Source organism: Carassius carassius, chromosome 19 (assembly GCF_963082965.1).
Source record: "Carassius carassius chromosome 19, fCarCar2.1, whole genome shotgun sequence".
In the NCBI taxonomy this organism is placed as follows: Eukaryota; Metazoa; Chordata; class Actinopteri; order Cypriniformes; family Cyprinidae; genus Carassius; species Carassius carassius.
The window spans coordinates 32,530,297-32,552,436 of NC_081773.1; the positions used below are offsets into that span (position 1 = coordinate 32,530,297).

Here is a 22,140-nt window from a genome sequence, read left to right on the forward strand (position 1 = left end):
GATCGGACAGGTAGGATCTAAACCATCTTAGAGCCTGCCCTTGAATACCTGTATAGTTTTGTAATCGATCTATGAGTATGTCATGATCTATGGTGTCGAACGCAGCACTGAGATCAAGTAAGACTAGAAATGAGATGCAGCCTTGATCTGACGCAAGAAGCAGGTCATTTGTAATTTTAACAAGTGCAGTTTCTGTGCTATGGTGGGGCCTGAAACTGAAATTCTTCATACATATCATTTTTATGCAGGAAGGTGCTCAATTGAGCAGACACAACTTTTTCTAAAATTTTAGACATAAATGGAAGATTTGAAATAAGCCTATAATTTGCCAGTAAACTAGGATCTAGTTTTGGTTTCTTAATAAGAGGCTTGATAACCGCCAGCTTGAATGGCGGTTGAATTCGCAGGTCACGAATCTGCTTCTCCACGGAATGCAGCTCGAGCGTGTCCCCACCTGCAATCAAAGGTAGACATTCATCCGCCATTAAAGCAAGTAACAGTGAGTACAGCAATGGTAATGTGTGTGAATAGAGTATTAGCAATGTAAGCGCAGTTAGCAGCAACCACACTTGCTGATGCTAACGGGCTATAAGCTAATAGCGGACCCGGGAGATCAAAATAAGACTAGTGATAGCGAGGCGCTCTGATTGTTTTTGTTGTAGAATACAATAGAGGATATATTCACACGTTATATAAATGGAAACGATTGTGTATAAAATTGATTTTAAAGTTAAAAATAGTCGATAAAAAGAATATAATGAATTAACCCTTCATATTCGTCCGGAAGAAGGAGGCGGGAACCGGCGGACAATCAAACAAAGACTTTAATAACAAAATAAACACAAAACAGCGCACCAGCCCCTCACGGACGACTGGTGCGCTCAAATAAAAACCAAAACACAACTAAAATCCCAGGCCTGGTCCTCTCTCGTCCTTCACTGTCGTCGCTCCAGTTTTATATCCTTCCATCTCCTACGTGGGACTCGAGACCGGCGGTGGGCCGCAGGTGCCACCGATTTGCCCAATCATTGCCAGCCTCACTCCTTGTTCCCACTTCCCTCGGCCCCGCCCAACTCGCCACACTTATTAAACTGAAATCAAAGTAAAAAAAATTTTGGGGGGGGGGGGTTTGGGTCACGTCCTAGCGTCAGTCTTAATTTTGCTGCTGAATTATGTTAACACGCATATAGAAACATAAGGAGAGCAAGAGTTGGATTCCTAATGTCAGTCTATTTTTAATAGTAGTTCAGTTCCCTTTACATATAGCAGTTAATTTATTAATTGAATGGGTGACCTATCCTCATTAATCAAGCAAACATTTGCCATTAATATTTCACTCTTCCCAACAGGCTACACTATTTACAGATTCCCAAAATCCACCGGCTTTCTATGAAGCAACTACACAAAATCATGGCTTAGTTCCTATCAAACACTTTGATATTCCATTTAGAATTGATTCTGGCTGTTTAAATGGAGAAACATCATTTTTTGGACGATTCTTTATTTATTTATTTAGTATTTATTTATATATTTATTTACATTAACACAGAAAGGCATGACTGGGAGGTTTACAAATAATGACTGAGATTTCCCTAAATTTTTTCTTACACTGTACATCATATCATAAAATAAGTTTAAAATAAAATAAATAAAAATACTGAAGAAAACAAATGAATAAATATAAAGACAAAGAAAAGTAGGGGAGTAAGAAGTTTTCACATCATGAAAGCAAAGTCCTCTAATGAAGTACACAAAAATCTTGCTTTGGGACTTTTCAGTTTCCAAATACATTACAAATTTAAACACCCCTAATCATAGGGTAGTTTTGAAAAAAAAAAAATACATTTATGAATGTGAAATTTCAGCAAAAGCAACAAATTATTTATTACTTAAATGACAAACCAAACTTAATATTTTCTGATGAGAGGATCAGTCTTGCACGTCATCTTTGCTGTATCAACAAAATGCATCATTCCAGAAGGTTTGTACCAAATTACACTGGAAACACAGCTGTTCAACTGTTTCTATCTCCAAATTACATTATTGGCATGTATTAGAGTTCTCAACATTAAATCTTACTCTTACAATTATTTTGCAGGATAAATAAGATTTATAATTTTAAAATGCACTTCTTTATATTCAGGCTTTACAGGAAATGTAAGAAAATCAGTTCTAATTTCAGACACACCTATCATAATGATAAAATATATAAGATCTCTTTACTGGTCCTGGAAAACAACATTGTATTATACAATTCCTCAAAAATCTATTAGAACATTTTATATCAGCAAAGTTAAAATTTTCTATCATAAGATTATGTATTTTGGGAATTATGGTTGAATATTTTACTTGTTCCTTGACTGATTTAATCATCTGCTATGGTATATTATTATATGTTAATATACAATGGTATATTATTATATATTATTTTATCATACATTTTAAAGGAGCTACTTATATAATATTTTACCACAAATATCATCATAACTCCATATATTCCCTGAGTTGTCCATAAAATGTGTTTTAAGTTACCATGTGCCTTTCTTCCAGCACTCATCGATAAACATAGATTTTCTATTCACCAACATACACCTGTTATTCCAGATAGACATGTTATGTGGGCTAAAATTGTTTAAAAAACAGTTTCCTATGGAAGTTCTAAGTGGCCATGCATTTTTTCCTTTTTGTTTCCTCATTAAAACGACTTAATTTTCTCATTATCTCGACATAACGAAAGTCGCTTTCTGATTATAACGACTTAATTTTTTAATTATCTCGACATAACGAAAGTCATTTTCTCAGTATAACGACTTAATTTTCTCTAAGAAGTTACAAAACTGCGCCAGCAGGTGGCACTATAGACCTGAATATAACTGATGGGGTGTTGTACACTGTCCACTTTCTCATGATCGCTATAATTTGTTCAGTTTTGTTCATTAATGACATTTAATTAATTCATAAATGTAAAAATGCTTGAATCAATATGATTATTTTGTGTATTAAGTTCTTGCTTGATGCATGAGTTTCACCAACGTATTCTCTGTCATAAAATAACTGCTTATCAAAACCAAGGTTGACGTCACTGTATTCTGTTTACACCTATATCTCTATTTGTGCTTCTTTTAGGCACATGATTGTTAGTTAATAAGCGGAGATGTTCTGTTTATCTACAGTAGGACGGGATTTAACGATAGGCTATTTGTGATATGCTCGTTTCCTTATTATTAATCTTTATTGTTAACCATATTGATGAGAAATGTGATGTATATGTACAGTGCATAGGCTAATTTAATTCAGTTTTGTTCTATAATGTTGTAATAGTTTTTTTCTGCACACACACATACACTGCACATGAACAGTACACAAACAGAAGCTTGTAACGCACATGATATATGTCACAGCATATAATGACTAATAAAAATTACAAATTATATATAATTTTATTTAAAAAAAGGGAAAATTAAAAGTGAGTTTAATCCAAGCAGCTCTAAAAGATTTTCGAATAGTTCTCTGAAGGCACTCAGTCTGTGTTCACGGTGTTTCCATTTAAACAGGTTAATTACAAAAACAAAACGTTTGGTGTATTGTCTCTTGAAAAATCAACAGTGATTTATCAGCCTTTATTTATGTACAGTATTGTAGACGTTATTACCTAGGCGATGCAAAATTTGCTGAAATACAGTCTACAGTAAGAGCGCCTTCATGGTTGTCCATCAGATGCCTGTCAAAGTTGAGTTCGTTACTATAGCAACAGTAAAACTGTCATGTCGTGATAATGAGAAAACAAAATTTTGTTATGTTGAGATAACGAGAAAATTAAGTCATTATAATGATAAAACGACTTTCATTATGTCGAGATAATTAAGACGTTATAATGAGAAAACAAGAACTTCCGTAGTTTCCAATATAATGATGCATGTTGATGAAGAGTAGAAAGTTTTATGGGGAGTTTAGACAATTCAAAATCACATTGTAATAAAAAACTAATACCACCACATTTTTTAAAATAGCTTTAGGGATCTCAAACCAAAATTAAGATTCATTATTTATGAAAGACTGTAACCACATAAGTTTGATGATTCATAATATCAAATAATATCAATAATATTCTCTGCAGAAGTGCGGATAAAGGCCCCTAGGGGGTTGATCCTCAATATCAATGAAGTTAATTTCAAAATAAGAGTTTTGAAGTGTATTTAAATCAAGATACAGCAGGGCACACATTTCTCATGAGCATATCAAGTGGAAGCCCCTCTTCTCAAGACGACACATATTTTAATAAAATTAAACACACATACAAAGGGTACACACTCAAATGTTAGACTGGAATATAAGAAAATGTACAAGTGATAAGTTTTCTATTTCTGAATTTCAGAATACACAGTTATGATGATCTATATATATTAAATCTGGACAGCTCAGGAACAGCTCTTGCTTGGTTTTCAGTGCTGTATAAACATCTCAACTATTTTCTTAAAGGTTTTTAATAAAAACCTTGACACACCATTACTACTAAATTGTTTAGTAAATGTGTGACGATCTCTGTTTTATGTCTGTGTGTGTGTGATAGAGAGAGAGACGAATTAGTTTAGTTTCCTTGAAGCTTGTTTCTTCTGTTCATCAACACTGCTACACACATTACACTTCCATGCATTCATTTAACTTCACATCACTGATTCCTGTAGCGGCTCTTATTCACCATCAGCTGATCCTGAGGAAACTGAACTGACGTCTAAATACTGAGAGTCCTACAATAAAACAGACAGTCACATTTGAGTATGAGGCATTACTGCTTTCACATCACATCAGCAGATCCAGCTCAGAAACACATGGTATATTCATATTACAGTCAGAGATATGAATCAGAGTATGTGAGCGGAGCGCGGAGTGGAGCGTGTGATTTTGACTGGAGCGAGGAGCTGATCTTTTAAAAGTCGGAGTGTCGTGGTTTTCACTCGCTCCAAGAGCGCTCCAGCACCGCTCCGTCACGAGTACAATTCACGCCAACAGCACGTAATATAACTGGATATTTAGCAAGAAATCACGTTAAACATATTTAGCTAGCTTGATAGATAAGGATCACTCAATCAGAAAGAATGTGAAGGCTATGATGACTATATGGACATGAGCGGGAAGTTATAGTTCTCAAAGATGTTTGATCCTTCTAAATACTGAATATTTTCTGCTGAAAGCTTGATTTAATCACAAAGACTACTACAACACTTAATTATACACAGGCAGTCTCTTTCTCAATAATGCATTCAAACAAATGTAATCTTACATTGCTACTTCATCTGTATCTGATTTTGAATGAGCAGAAATCTGTAGAAGAAATGCATCGATCGGTAGGTAAAATAACTGGAGAAAACATTTAAACACAAACTAAATTTGCACGGTAAAAAGCAGCAATTATACCTTTTAATGCTGACATATGTTATTTGTCATGTGGTAGGAAAAAAGTTTGCACACTAGTGTTCCAATAAGCCACTTTGAAACTCTCCTTGTGTTTTTGTTTATTTATTTTTTAATATATGTTATGAACTGAAGTTGAACTGTGGAATGTGAAACATACTGAAATACTTTAGATGTGGAGTGAAGGTGGAGCGGTGTTCCTGAATGTGTGGATTGGAGCGGAGCGGAGTGATAATTAAATGATCGGAGCGCGGAGGAGAAATTGTTGACGCTCCACTCTGCTCACATACTCTGATCTGAATGAACAACTGATCATAGATTAATAACAGTGAATGATCAACAACTCTCTCTTTATGATTTACACACAGACACACTGGAGGAGATGAAAATATTTATATATTCATAGATGATCACAGAATTAAAGTTTTAATTTTAATTAAATTTAAGTTAAGTAAAGTTAAGTTAAAGTAAAGAAACTAAAGTGGAGCTGGATTATTATTTTATGTTCTCCAAATATGTCTGTTACTAAACTTTGCCTATATTAAAAGATTTAAATAATAATATACTCACAGTAGTATAATCTCTCCAATTTATAATTAGGATCATCTGTCAGATCAGAGAGTAACTTCACTTCTGATTCTCCTAGATTATTCTCAGACAGACTCAGCTCTTTCAGGTGAGAGGGGTTTGATCTCAGAGCTGAAGCCAGAGCATAACAATCTTTATCTGAGACGAGACAATTATTCAACCTGTAGAGAACAATGACACAGTGTTTATTGTAGTTGAAGTATGTGTAGTTTGTTATTGATTCTGGTCTCAGAGCAGGAGAGGAGATATAATGACAAGCATTGCCACATACTGCTGCTGATAGAAAGAGATTTCTGCATGTTGATGCTCAATGCTACTGTTTGAAACTGTCATGAGCTTCAGGACTGAACAGACACACAGAGCTGAATGTGAGATATTGTTTCAAGGACAGATCTGTCAGGAGAAACAGTCACTTACTATTCTAATTACGACTTACGGTTTACCTAAAAATGAAGATTAAAAATGAAGGTTAAAAAACATAAATCCAATTATTGGAAGAGTTGGATGTGCTGCTATCAAACTTTCCTGAAGATGGTACTCCTCTGGTAATGCTTGGTGATTTCAACATCCACCTAGGCTGCTGACTTCAAAACTCTGCTCGCCTCATTTGATCTCCATCTCGCCTATCTTCTGTGGTTTCATCCTCACTTCCTGCACTTTCTCAGTTTTCAGCTCTGGACACGAACAGCGCTACGGACACTCTTTGCTCCACTTTAACATCTTGCTTGGACAACTTTTGCCCACTGTTGTCTAGACCAGCACGTACCACCCCATCTGCACCCTGACTGTCCGAGGTTCTCCGTGAACATCGTTCTTAACTCAGGGCTGCAGAGAGGAAATGGCAGAAATCAAGAAACGCTACCCACCTCAGTGTGTATCAGTCTCTCCTCTCTTTTTTCTCTGCAAATGTCTTCACGGCCAAAACATCCTACTACCACAACAAAATTAACAGCTGTTGTGAAGCTCGGACACACTTCAAGACTTTCTCTTTTCTTTTTAATCTGCCGCCACCACCTCCTCCATCGACTCTTACAGCGGACGACTTTGCAGTTTTCTTCACAAATAAGACAAGAACCATCAGTGACCCATTCTCCACGCACACTCTTTCTCCTCCTTCTCCCCACTCTCAGAGATAGACGTTTCCAAACTTCTCCTGTCCAATCATCCTACTACTTGTCCACTTGATCTGATCTCCACTCACCCCCTTCAAGCGATCTCTTCTTCAGTCATACCTTCGCTTACTCACATTATCAACTCTTCTCTTCACTTTGGTACATTTCCCTCAGCATTCAAGCAGGCTCGGGTAAGCCCACTTCTCAAGAAACCATCTCTAAATCCAGCGCTTCTTGAAAACTACAGACCGGTATCCTTTCTTCCATTCATTGCAAAGACACTTGAGCGAGCTGTGTTCAACCAGCTTTCTATGTTCCTGGTACAGAACAACCTCCTGGACAGCAACCAATCTGGCTTCAAAAGTGGCCACTCAACTGAGACTGCTCTGCTATCGGTTACTGAAGCCCTGTGACTAGCAAGAGCACCTTCAAAATCCTCAGTACTCATCTTACTGGAAATGTCTGCTGCTTTTGACACCGTTAATCACCAGATTCTCTTGTCCAACCTCAGAAAGATGAGCATCTCTTGAACTGCACTCCTGTGGGTCAAGTCCTACCTCTCTGACAGATCCTTTAGTGTGTCTTGGACGGGTGATGTTTCTAAGTCACAACAACTTGCTATTGGGGTTCCTCAAGGCTCAGTACTTGGACCACTTCTCTTCTCCATCTACATGACGTCATTAGGATCTGTCATTCAGAAGCAAGGCTTTTCTTACCACTGCTACCCTGATGACACCCAACTCTACTTCTCATTCCAACCAGATGACCCAACGGTAGCTGCTCGCATTTCAGCCTGTCTGAGTGACATTTCTAGCTGGGTGAATGACCATCACCTTCAGCTTAACCTTACGAAGACAGAACTCCTGGTGATTCCAGCTCACCCATTGCTTCATCACAACTTCTCTATACAGCTAAGTTTGTCAACCATTACTCCTTCGAGGACAGCCAGAAACCTAGGAGTTGTGATAGATCATCAGTTAAGCTACACAGACTACATTGCTACAACGATCCGGTCCTGCAGGTTTGCCTTATACAACATTAGGAAGATTAAACCCTTCCTCTCAGAGCAAGCCACCCAACTTCTTGTCCAAGCTCTTGTTCTCTCCAGACTTGACTATTGTAATGCTCTCCTGGCGGGCCTCCCTGCATGTACTGTCAAGCCTCTGCAATTGATCCAGAATGCAGCAGCGAGGGTTGTCTTCAATGAGCCAAAAAAAACTCACATTACTCCTCTCCTCATCAGGTTACACTGGCTACCAGTAGCCGCTCGCATCAAATTGAAGGTACTGATGCTAGCCTACAAGACGACCACTGGCACGGCACCAACATACCTAAACTCACTGGTTAAATCTTATGTGCCCTCCAGAAGTTTGCGCTCTAGAAAGTGTAGACGCCTTGTGGTGCCATCCCAAAGAAGTTCAAAATCACTCTCACTGACCTTTTCCTGGACTGTGTCCAGCTGCTGGAATCACCTCCCAATCTCAATTCATACAGCTGATTCTTTACTCATTTTCAAGAAACATCTAAAGACTCATCTTTTTGACAGCACTTAACCAACTAATACTAGCACTTTTCCTTTTCTTGTCTTTCCATTTATTAAAAAAAAAAAAAAATAAATAAATAAATAAACCTGGCTATGCGTTCTATACTAGACTAACTGAGACTTATGGCACTTGTATACTGTTGTTGTTCTCTTGTTGACCTGACTGCTTCTATTGTTCTCATTTGTAAGTCGCTTTGGATAAAAGTGTCTGCTAAATGATTAAATGTAAATGTAAATAAAAATCCCACAGACTTACACTGACGAAATGTTCAGATGAGCCAAGACTATTCAAACTCCAACTGTCAAAATTCAAATCTTAACAAACTGAAGGCATTTAGACTCCATTTAGCTGCCATTCTATGTTCTATTTCTAAACCATTCAAACTTATTTTACCTTCCATTCAATCTAATATTTCTAATCTATCAATCATCTATATGGGGCAGTCATGGTCTAATGGTCAGAGAGTCTGACTTGTAACCCACAGGCAGGGATGTACTGGTCATCGGGAGTATCGGGACATTCCCGGTGGGTTGGTTGAGCAGTGGGCCAGTCGCTAAAGGGAATGAAATATCCCTCATATTAGGTGCTGTTTTTAAATTACAGTGAACTGCAAAAATTAAATACTCCAAAAGTGTAAAGCAGCACTACGCCATGCATTTGCCGGCCACGCACAAAAGCAGAGTGGGATCAGAAACCCACACAGGGCTGATGAATGTGTGACTGCACTTACACCACAATGTAAAGTGATAAACAACACAAGTGTCTTGATTCATTCAGATGTGACACAGAATTCTGTTTTACAGTTGTGTGATATGATAAGATTAAAGCTTCTGTAGTGATACTGGCTGAAAACAGCCATGACAATCTAAACTTCATGACGAGGATTAGAAAATGCTAATACATAGACTTATAACCATAGTAACTTAACTTGCAGTTATTAACACTGTTGTCACAGTGTCTGGGTTGTGTTCCCTGGGTTTCCACTAGGTGTCCTCCTTTCTCACTGTGTCTGTCTCCTTATCACTTCCTGTTCCCTTTTTGGTCACCTTCCTCCTGTTGAGTAATTGATTGTTCCCCACCTGTCTCCTGTTCCCTCATTATCCTTCTGTGTATTTATACCCGGTCTGTCTGAGTCTGTGTTACGGAGTCCTTGTTTAATGTTGATGTTAATTCATGTCCGTCATCTTGCCTTGCCTTGCCTTGTCTTCGTGTTTTGTTTATGTTTGGATTTGTTGGATATCGACCCCTGTCTGGACTATTTATTCTTTGGATTGGCCCTTTAATAAATATCATACCCGCACTTGGATCTCTCCGTGCTTCCTTGTATCACAGAACGTGACAGAAGGACTCCGTCAAAGCGAAGATCCAGCGGTATGTCTGCTTATATCTCCTCCCCAGCCACAGAGCGGGAGAGGAATGGATTTGAGGGAACTCGCCTGGTGGTTTTCCGGGGGACCAGGGGAGGTCGCCAAAGAGGGAGTGGTCGAGAGGAGATTCAGCACCGCTCTCAACTATGGCCTCCCTTCGACCCGGGGCTCGTGTGGGATGGATCAGAGTCACCGTTTCACCATGGCGGACGGAGAGGGGAGAGGAAGCGCACGTCCGCCACGGTGGCGCCACTGCCCATGATTGCCGCTAGTTCAGCGCCACAAGGCAGGATGGACGCCAACACAGCACCAGAACACAAGGTGATCACCAGTCCAGCGCCACAGTGCAAAATGGCCGCTAGCTCAGCGCCAACGCCCAAGAAGGCCGCTGACTCATTCTTGGATTATTTCGCTACGCTGTCAAAGATCCTAGAGATTCCCAAGATGGTTCACGTCATGGCTGCTGAACCGGCGTCTCAGCACAAGATGGCCGGCAGCCCAGCGCCACAGCACAAGATGGCCGCCAGCCCAGCGCTACAGCACAAGATGGCCGCCAGCTTAGAGCCACAGCACAAGATGGCCGACTCAACGCCTGAGTCTCCAGACAAGGTGTCACCGACTCGCCATCATAGAGGGCTGAGGAGGAGGAGACAGGCGTCTACCGTTCCTCAAAGCCCGGAGAACGTTCCCGAGCGGACTGCTGCCGTCCAGGAGGACGTTCCCGAGGCGGTGCCCGATGCTGTTCCGCAGGCCGAGGTGGTGCCCGATGCTGTTCCGGAGGCCGAGGCGGTGCCCGATGCTTTTCCGGAGGCCGAGGCGGTGCCCGATGCTGTTCCGGAGGCCGATGCGGTGCCCGATGTCGTTCCGGAGGCCAATGTGTGCCCCATGCCATTCCCGAAGCCGAGGCGGTGCCCGATGCCGTTCCGGAGGCCGAGGCGGTGCCCGATGCTGTTCCGGAGGCCGATGCGGTGCCCGATGCCGAGGCGGTGCCCGATGCTGTTCCGGAGGCCGAGGCGGTGCCCGATGCTGTTCCCGAGGTCGAAGCGGTGCCCGAGGCCGTGCCCGATGCCGTACCCGAGGCGGTGCCCGATGCCGTTCCGGAGGCCGAGGTGGTGCCCGATGCCGAGGCGGTGCCCGATGCTGTTCCGGAGGCCGAAGTGGTGTCCGATGCCGAGGCAGTGTCCGTTGCGGAGGCAGAGGCGGTGCCCGAGGCTGTTCCCGATGCGGTGCCCGAGGCCGCTCCCGATGCGGTGCCCGAGGCCTCTCCCAATGCGGTGCCCGAGACCGCTCTCGAGGCCGTTACCGAGGCAGTGCCCGAGGCCGTTCCAGAGGCGGTGCCTGAAGCCGAGGCATCTCACATCTCCACAGACTTTCCAGAGTTGAGTCAGTTCCCGGTTGACCCCCCAGAGTCGAGTCAGGTGTTCAAGGACCTTCCTGAGTCAGGGTTAGTCACCGTCGACCATCTAGAGTCAGAGCTAGTTCCTGTTGACCTTCCAGAGTCGAGTCAGGTTCCAGTTGACCCTCCAGAGTCGAGTCAGGTTCCAGTTGACCCTCCAGAGTCGAGTCAGGTTCCAGTTGACCCTCCAGAGTCGAGTCAGATGTTTGTGGACCCTCCAGAGTCAGGGTTAGTTACCGTTAGTTAACTAGCTCCTGTTGATCATCCAGAATCGAGTCATGTTCCAGTTGTTCCTCTTGAATCAAGTCGTGTTCCTGTTGACCCTCCAGAGTCAAGTCAAGTTCCTGTTGACATGGTGGTCTTCTGCTCTGCCCTGGGGGGCGATTGCCCTGACTACACGATTGTGGTGGTCTTCCGCTCCGCCCTGGAGGACTCTGGCATTGATCACGAGGACATGGTGGTCTTCTGCTCCGCCCTGGGGGGTTTCCGCTCTGACCACACGGTTGTGGTGGGCTTCCGCTCCGCCCTGGGGGACTCTGGCATCGACCACGAGGACGTGGTGGTCTTCTGCTCCACCCTGGGGGGGGCTTCATGTTGTTTTTTGTTTTATGTGTTCACTTCTGTCCCTGTTCCCCTCTGTTAGTCTGGCCCTCCGTCCCTCCCCCTGAACCTCCTCCGGTCCTCCTCCCTCCTGGTCTTCCTGTTTTGTGTTTCATTCTGGTGCCTGTTCCCCATGTTTTTCTTTTCTGGCCCTCCGTCCCTCCCCCTGAGCCTCCACCTGTCCGCCTCCCTCCTGGTCTCTGTTTTGTTTCTGTCTTGGAGCGTCTGGGAGTTGCTCCGTAGAGGGGGGGTCCTGTCACAGTGTCTGGGTTGTGTTCCCTGGGTTTCCACTAGGTGTTCTCCTTTCTCACGGTGTCTGTCTCCTTATCAATTCCTGTTCCCTTTTTGGTCACCTTCCTCCTGTTGAGTAATTGATTGTTCCCCACCTGTCTCCGGTTCCCTCATTATCCTTCTGTGTATTTATACCCGGTCTGTCTGAGTCTGTGTTACGGAGTCCTTGTTTAATGTTGATGTTAATTCATGTCCGTCATCTTGCCTTGCCTTGCCTTTTTGCTTCGTGTTTTGTTTATGTTTGGATTTGTTGGATATCGACCCCTGTCTGGACTGTTTATTCTTTGGATTGCCCCTTTAATAAATATCATACCCGCACTTGGATCTCTCCGTGCTTCCTTGTATCACCGAACGTGACAACTGTACAATAAAGATGTATTTATTATAAATGTCACTGTTATTAACCTACTTAAATATAAAATATTACCGGTTAATACCGGTTAATAAGTTCTTAAAGGATAGTTCACCCAAAAATGAAAAATTTCTTCTGTGGAACATAAAGATACTGTTCATCAGGAGTAAAGTGATAAATAACACAAGTGCTTGATCCATTCAGATGTGACAGAGAATTGTTTTATACATATACATTGTGTGATATGAAAACATTAAAGCTTCTGTAGTGATGCTGGTTGAAAACAGCCATGACTTGACTAGACTTGTAAATTCATCACCTTAGTAATTTTCATTCATTCTAGCTCAAAATCAGTGCTTTACTGTCAAGTGCATTTCTATGTGACAAGTTAATTATTAAGTTTGCTGTATGTGTCATGAATTCAGCAACATCTATTATTATTTGCTCCAATTAAATACCCGGTCACCCAGCAAAATGTGGGGGAACTCGTGGGCCAGATGGGCTGGATTTATCCAGAGCTGAATTTTAACTGCAGCCCAGCCCTGACCACAGGTCACAGGTTTGAGTTTCGGTACTGACAGGGATTATCATGTCCTTTCCCATCCTCTTCTATCTATCTATCCATCCATCCAAACATCTATCTATCATTTATTTTACAAGCTTTAGTCTTACAATTTACATTAAAGGACACATCTTACTGAAGACAAACACATAAGACTATCAGAGAGATTCTTACCACAGTGTCTCCAGTTTACATTGAGGATCCTTCAGTCCAGCAGAGAGACGCTTCACTCCTGAATCTCTTATTTTATTCCCAGACAGATCCAGTTCTCTCAGGTGTGAGGGGTTTGATCTCAGAACTGAAGTCAGAGCAGAACAACCTTCATCTGTGACGCCACAATCTCTCAACCTGTAGAAAACAATGACACACTCTTCACTCTCAGATCAGTTTAGCTGTGAATCCATTAGTAAAGAGAAGGTACAAATCAATGTGTGATGAATCACTGGACTGAGATTTAAAATGTCAAAGAAAAAATCATAAATCATAGATCAAAAATCATAAATCAACAATGTAATATATTTTAATAAAGTAATATAATATATTATAGTGAAGTATATATAATTGTTTTTATTATTAAAGTACCTGCCAAAAGTTTAGAAACATTACAATTATTACTGATTTTGAAATAACTAGAGCTGAAACAACTAATCGATTTAATCGATTATTAAAATAGTTGTCAACTAATTTAGTCATCGATTAGTTGCTAAATAACTTTTATTTGCCGTAAGCGGCTCATTTCGTGCATATTTCAAATCTGCGGTGACCAAAGTGTGGCAGTAATGAGCCACCGGAGGTTTTACTGAGCCAGTACAGCAGGAGAAGTAGCAAATAGTCAATAGCTGGCCTCGTTTTATGTCACGTGCTTCCCGAACAGCGTCTCTGCCATAGACAGTAAAAGTTCAGCGGGATGTGGAAGTACTTTACTTTGAGCCTTCAAAAAAGAAGAGTAACCTGTAAACTCTGCACTACTGAACTGTTTAAGGGGCCGTTCACATATCGCGTCTTTTGCGCGCTCAAGTTCGTTATTTCCAATGTAGGCGCGCGGTATGCGCGCTCATAATGGAAGCGACGCGGTTGCGACGCGCCCGTTTTTTCAGGGGCGTCCGCACCGCATCGGGTTAAAAACATCTCAACTTTTCAGAGAGCCGCAAGCGCAACGCGGGTGCGATTTTTAGAGCTGCAAATCCATTTATCCTTTGCTGAAATTTCTGCCTCTTCATGGAGAGAGCACGTCATGGTTGCTTAGCAAAGGCAGACGCGCTTCTGGCCGAGCGCTTTGGAAAGAAGGAGAAAGCGGCGCGCCTAGCGTTTTCCACGCGTTTTTAGGCGCGATATGTGAACGGCCCCTAATACTTTTATTTGTGCAGATTCTCCAGTACAATGTTGTTTGCAAATGTTTAGTCGTAAAAGCTGATAAAACTGCATTTTAACAGTTAACATTTGAAGCTTTACAAACATGTTCTGTGATCAGTTTGTCGTTTACCAGTTCATAATTCAGTCTTGCAGCCTAATTATGACTGAATGAGAGAGGTAAATGTTTAAATATATTTGAAATGCACTGCTCTTTTTCACACAGCAGTTTTTTGTGTGTCCAATTTTTTTTTTTTTGGACAACCTTCTGATGGATTTTTCTTTAAAATGTGAGTTCCATTCAGGTTTCATGCCATTGGCACTTTTTTCGAAGGATTGTTTAGAATTTCACAGCATAAGCTATAAAGCTGTTTCCCAGTAAATAATAAAATGCAATGTACTGCAATTTTATTCTGTTTCATCCTTCTTTGTGAAAATATGTTCTGAAAGATTCCTTAAGCTTTGTTCGGGATGTTAAACTACTTTAGGAGCTCTAAGGACTGCCATGGTGAAAACATTATTTGAAATCTCCTTGCGAATTTTGCTAGAGTACGTATGGGTCAGTGTTTTGATTGCAGAAGAGTTCGACAAAGGATTACTGACACATAAAACAACTCCAGGTATATTTTTGATGAGGATATGACAATGCAAAATGGTTAAAATCTCTTAAAAATCTATGCTGAATGATAAAGACCCTTTATTAAGAATTTACTTGGGGGGAAAATGGGCAAAACTAAAATATAAGTACATAAACCGATTAATCGATGAATCGTAAAAAAATCTACAGATTAATCGATTATCAAAATAATCATTAGTTGCAGCTCTAGTTCGATGGGTTTCCTCGTTTTGCAGCTGCTTTCCAACCACAGTTTTTGCAAACTGTGTCTACCTACAAGGACAAAAAAGCATTCGTCTTTTCTATACAAAAAGTATTCCCATAGGCCTACTAGTGTCAATTTTAACTCATATTTTGACGTGGGATCGAGATTAGAGATAACGGCCTCTGTCTCTGATGTTGTCTCCGCTGTACGTGTGGGTGGATCAAGAGAACAGTTAGATGTCGTTCACATATCACGTCTTTTGCACGCTCAAGTTCGTTATTTCAAATGTAGCAAACACGCTCGTTTTTTTGAGGCGCCTCTGCACCGCATCGAATTAAAAACATCTCAAATTTTCATAATGCCGCAAGCGCACGGCAGGTCATGTAGCTTCCTCATCTTTCCCGTAACAACGTTGAAAGCTCAGCCAAGATGAAGGAACAGCTGATCATAGCTGTATATGGATTGCCATTTTTTAAATAAATCAAGTAGCAGAGCTACTGCAAGCAATTTTTAGTGCTGCAAATTCATTTATCCATTGCTGATATTTCCGCGTCTTCATGGAGAGAGCGGGTCATAGTTGCTCAGCAACGGCAGACGACTCAAGAGCGCAAGTGCCAGAAGGCTTTGGGAAAAAATCAGAAAGCAGCTCGTCTAACGTTTTCCACGTGTTTTAGACGCGATATGTGAATGGCCCCTTAGGTGGAACGTTGTTGCCTAGGCGCAGGTGAGATTCTGTGTTTGTTATTTTCTCTCAATACCGTAGATAAGCAAATGTAAATGTATGATAATCATACATGTTTATATCGTGGTATATCGTCATACCGGTATATCGTTACAACCCTAGATGCACACACAAATATACCTTGATTTACAAACTGCTTGTGGTCTGTGAACTTCACTGCATTTGTGCGACACACAAATGCATTTTTTAAACGGGGAATGATCAGCAACCAATCAGATATCCAGAGGTGGGTAGTAACGAGTTACATTTACTTCGTTACATTTACTTCGTTACATTTACTTGAGTAATTTTTTGGGGTAACGAATACTTTTCGGAGTATATTTAAAGATGGGTACTTTATACTCTTACTTGAGTGAATTTTTGGGGAAAAATCTGTACTTTTACTTCGTTACTGTGGGGAACGCTCCTCTCGTTACTTTATCTTAATGCAATAAATGTTATAATGCTTCAGTTTATTCCAAACGCGCCGTCTACTTTTCTCTGGGCAATGAGCGATGCCCATTCGCGAATGATTCATTCTTTTGAGTCAATTCTGTTCAAAGGCTTGATCAAACCAATTGGCAAACGAGTGAATTGGTTCATGAATCAGTTTGAATGAGTCGTTCAGTTCCCTGCCGCACGCGCTGAGCGTCTGAAGTGGTTCACTCGGAGTTGTAACGTTTAAGAACAGAAAGAGCGTTGAAAACGTGGCTGGAACTGCACTGAATTGAAATCTGCAAAGGTTATTATTTGCTAGCGATGGAGATCCTTATTAGATGAACACTGCGTGTGCTGTCTACTGTTTAACAGGTAATAACTTGGGCTACATTCGATTACAGTACACGATACCACTGTGACATTAGTTTGTTGTACGTGTGTGGCTTATAACAGAGGGGAGTCAAGTTGAATGCAGCTTCCAAAAGACAAAAAATAGCCGATTAAGATTTTATTAATTTTAATACAATCACACTGGTGCAAGTACGTTCAGCGAGTCATATTATCAGCTGCTAAATTCAGATCTGTGATTGCTTGCTGGCGCTAGCCAGAGATAGATGCGTTTATACAGCGCTGCGCATTATAACAAACCACACATGATTCTTTTGAGCTTATTAAAGCATTGGCCAATCAGAGGCGTTCAGATGAGTCATCGCTAAAATGCCGGTGCTTCCTTCACTCGCTCACTGACTGAATAGCTCTTTCTGGCGAATTCTCTCGCAGAAACAACAAAGTGCAGATGTGTGTACGATTCTTTAATTAAGATATTGATTTCACAGTGTTAACAGTTTCAGTGATTTTAATGGGAGTTTCTGAGAGTGATTGAAATCTAGACTGTCAGTGAAAATGATCTTTAATAATGTAAATGTTATTTGCTCTCTTTCTGAACAATGAAAGATTAGTAGTAATATTTATATCACATTAACTTTCAATGTTAAATTCACATTTAATATAAAGTCAGTCGTATTAAAAATATGTTATGGCATGACACCTATGTCTGTTACTTAAGTAAACAGACAGGGTTTTATAATAAATTACATAAATTGGAGTAAAGGCTGATGAAATATATACATTTATACACACACACATACATTACATACATTTTATCTATATATCTAAATAAAAATAGGCTCAGTATATATGACCCAAAGTAACTAGTAACTAACTACTTGAGTAGATTTTTTATCCGATACTCTTTTACTCTTACTCAAGTAACTATTCAAGACTAGTACTTTTACTTTTACTTGAGTAAATATTTCTAGAAGTACTTTTACTTTTACTTGAGTACAGTTTTTGGGTACTCTACCCACCTCTGCAGATATCTCCCTTGTTTTAGCCAATCACAAGAACACACCCCACGTGGGGGATTGTTTACTTCTAAGCCAATCACATGGCCTTTACTGCCAAATATTTGTAAAGATAATTAAATAATTACTTGTAACACAAAGAGCTTTCAAGTACACAGATACAACAACAGCAGTACACTGAACCAATTACAGTACAGTAAAATAAAATACACAGATATTATGTACATGGTTGTATGCACGTGTGCTTCATACAGCATAATATAATTTACATGAAATATATTATTTGACATTTGTCAACTGCCAAATTCATAAATAAACTCATTCTTGAGACACATTTCATCCTCAACACGATCAAACACCAATTGACAAATTGCCTTTGTATTACTTATAACTGTCTGTTTTCGCAACTGGCGCCATCGTATGACTCCATGGGCGTGCACGCGAGGGGAGTCAGAATTAGAAACACCTGTTTCACATAAGTTAACGTTACAACACAAAATTGGGGCCAATAACTGCACAAAAGCCTGAGCTGCTACCTCGGATTGGGGCGACAGACCCTGCCAAACAGTCACTTAATTCACAAGAATGTCAACTTTATGGAAAGATACTAGCCTGACCCTAGCCTAGCTTGCTAGCTTCTGTTGATAGTTGCACAATTAAACCGGTTAACAATTAAAATTAAACAACATCTCATAACAAGGAGATAACTAGCTAAACACTTTAAGTTATATTGCTCCCCTGTCGTTGCCAGAAGCCATGTTGAGGTCTCGACCAACTGGAAGAAAGCGCTGTGTGAACGCGTTTATGTGATTGGCTTAGAAGTAAACAATCCCCCGCGTGGGGTGCGTTCTTGTGATTGACTAAAACGAGGGAGATATCTGATTGGTTGCTGATCATTCCCCATTTAAAAAAAATGCATTTGTGTGTCGAGCCAAGTCAGGGGAGTCTCAAAATTCACACACAAATGCAGTGAAGTTCTCAGACCAAAAGCAGTTTGTAAATCAAGGTATATTTGTGTGTGCATCAAAAATACATTTCTGAATCTTGTCCTGTGCATTTCTAAATCTTGAGTGCATTTGTAAATGTTGTTTGCATTTCTGAATTGTGTGTGTATTTATGAATTTTGTGTGCATTTGTGAATTTTGTATGCATTTGTGAATCTTCTGTGCTTTTTACATTTTGTGTGTGCATTTGTGAATTTTGTGCGCATTTGTGTATCCTGTGTGTGTATTTATGAATCATGTGTGTGCATGTATTAATCTTGTGTGTGCATATGTGAATGTAGTGTGTGCATTTATCTTTTTTGAGACTCGTTTAGCTCCACCTGTGGTGTGACAAGCAAAAACTTTACAGTAGCTAGATGAGAAACCGACTGCTCCCTCGTGACCTTTTGTAAACTGTATTTATGACAAAGAACTGCACAGATAAGGATATTCTAACAATCTATCGATAAACACATACCTTGTGTCTTCTGTCTCTGTATGAGTCCACTCGCTGTCTGCGGATTGAAGAGCGCGCTGAAAGACGGATAGGAGACTGGTGTGACGCCTGGTTTCATTTGAAATTTAAGGGGACTGACTCTGAGGCGATCGGATACCGGTTCCATACCCAACCCTACTTTTAAGAAATATATTTTTTGAAAAAGGAACCCAAAACTGGCTATGTCCTGGCTGGGGTGTGATGTGATTTGTGTCATGTGCAAGTGCAATGGATTGCGTACAAACCAATAGGGTGTCGGAATAGTATATGTTTATACTTCTCATCCAACCACAATGAAATTCACCCCATCCGGATGGCGCGATTTATCTGGAAAGATTTTTTTTTTTTTTCTTGAATGATGACAAGCCGGAATGAAATAGCAGTAACGAAGCTATTTTTAAAATGTAAGGAGTAGAAAGTACAGATACTTGTGTGAAAATGTAAGGAGTAGAAGTAAAAAGTCGGCTGAAAAATAATTACTCAAAGTATAGATACCCTAAATTTCTACTTAAGTAATGTAACAAAGTATTTGTACTTCTTTACTTGACACCTCTGGTAGTATAACATTCACAAACAATACCTAATTTTTACATTTGGTCTGATTTAATATATGTGTCTGAAACCGCTCCCTATCCACTAGATGTGCACTATATTGGGTGTCAGCCATTTTGTAGTGCTGTCTGAATTCTGAGTGACCTACTTCTTTCCCTATTTCGTTCATTAGGGAAAGAAGTAGTTAACACTATTTAAACTGAATGATGAACTGCCTTTAACGGTCATTTTGCACTACTTTCCACTGTTTTCCTAATGAATGTTGTTCAGTTGCTTTGACGCAATGTATTTTGTTTAAAGTGCTATATAAATAAAGGTGACTTGACTTAACACTACTTTTTACCCCCAATTCATTCTAATTTCAAGTGTACCGATGTACACTCGCTGAAGCACTATTTCCTACAATCCAATGCGGAGTAACGGTGAGCTGAAAGAGAAAGCGGGAGCGAGCGAGTTTCAAAGAGAGATGCTGTCATCTTTAATATTTCTGCTTTAATGTTTATTTAATACAATACTTATATTAAAATGCATTATGTAGGCAATAACTCAGTTTAATGTTTTACTAATTTACTGAGGTGGCATCACTGTTAACTTACAAAAATGATGATAATTTGGTGGATAATTAAAAATGTTCATTAAATCACACTAGGTAGCGTATTCATTCTGATTATCATTAACAGTCGCCGGAGTACGCTCTACGATCATCTTATCTGAGCTCAAATCACTGATCTGGAAAGTTTAAGGATACTTAAAATAATAAATACATAAAATTATGAACATGTGTTAATGTGTGTTTATTTTTGTTCTCAATATTTTAATAGTATGATTATGAACATAAAAACATTACAAATCAAATTAATAATAAACCATTAATGAAAACACAAAGCTGATGCGGAGATATGTATAATTCGAATAAAGTAATTCTGAGTGTTAATGCTGTTAACATTGTGTACATGTAATATAAACGTACAAGCGACGTGTAAAGATGTTTTTTCATCAGCTTTAAGTCTCACGCGCAATGTATACGTCACGCTCCGAATCCGTTCACTCCTTTCTGATATAGTCCACTCAACCGCTGTACGCAATGTAGGGTTTAGTAAACGAGTGAGCGATTTCAGACACAGCTATTGTGTTTTCTGGCTTTTTTGGTGATTTTTATTTTCACTTCACAAATATTTTACAGTTATTCATGTATAATCTTACCGCAGTTTCTCCAGTTTACAGTGAGGATCCTCCAGCACAGCACAGAGACGCTTCACTCCCAAATCTCTTATTTTATTCAGAGTCAGATCCAGTTCTCTCAGGTGTGAGGGGTTTGATCTCAGAGCTGAAGTCAGAGCAGAACAACCTTCATCTGTGACGCCACAATCTCTCAACCTGTAGAGAACAATGACACACTCTTCACTCTCTCAGATCAGATCAGTTTAGCTGTGAATCCATTAGTAAAGAGAAAGTACAAATCAATGTGTGATGAATCATTGGACTGAGATTTAAAATGTAAAAAAAAAAGGTTATTAATCATTTAAAGCCTCATTAAATAAGAAAATAATAACTCTTTATTACACTGTCAGGATTTTTAACCAAATACAGGCATGTGATCAGCTAGAGACCAAAAAGAAGGAAAATCTGACCATGCCCCAAGCCACGTCCCAGCACTCATTATTAAAAACATATCTTTTAGCAAATTAAAAGATATATCTTATATTCTAAAAATACATACTGTCCTATAAAAAAAGAAAAAGCAGCATTTAATAATCATGGCAACAATATAATAATATATTATAATAAAGTACTATATGTTATAGTGAAGTATATATATATATATATATATATATATATATATATATATATATATATATATATATATATATATATATGTAGCGAAATAATATTACAAATACAAAAAAAAAAGTTTTCAAATTTAATATAATATAAAATGTAATGTTATTCCTGTGATGCAAAGCAGAATTTTCTTCATCATTACTCCAGTTTTCGGTGTCACACAATCTTTTAGAAATCATTACCATATATTTGACTCAAGAAACATTTCTGATTATTATCAATGTTGAAAACAATTTTACTGCTTCATATTTTGTGTGGAAATGATGCACTTTATTTTTCAGGATTTCTTGATAAATATAAAGTTTAATGAACAGCATTTATTTGCATTCATCAAATATATTAATTAAAT

General features: G+C 39.6%; 1 protein-coding gene across 1 annotated transcript in view; it reads right to left on the reverse strand.

The window, feature by feature from the left end:
• The window catches only part of LOC132095595 (NACHT, LRR and PYD domains-containing protein 12-like), a 594,505-nt gene that overhangs the window by 218,968 nt on the left and 353,397 nt on the right, over positions 1–22,140 (reverse strand). Inside the window, exons 22-23 of the mRNA XM_059500733.1 lie at positions 21,153–21,326; positions 13,399–13,572 (exon numbers count right to left, since the gene is read on the reverse strand). Coding sequence (XP_059356716.1) covers positions 13,399–13,572; positions 21,153–21,326 — 348 coding nt within the window. The remainder of the gene's footprint in view (positions 1–13,398; positions 13,573–21,152; positions 21,327–22,140) is intronic.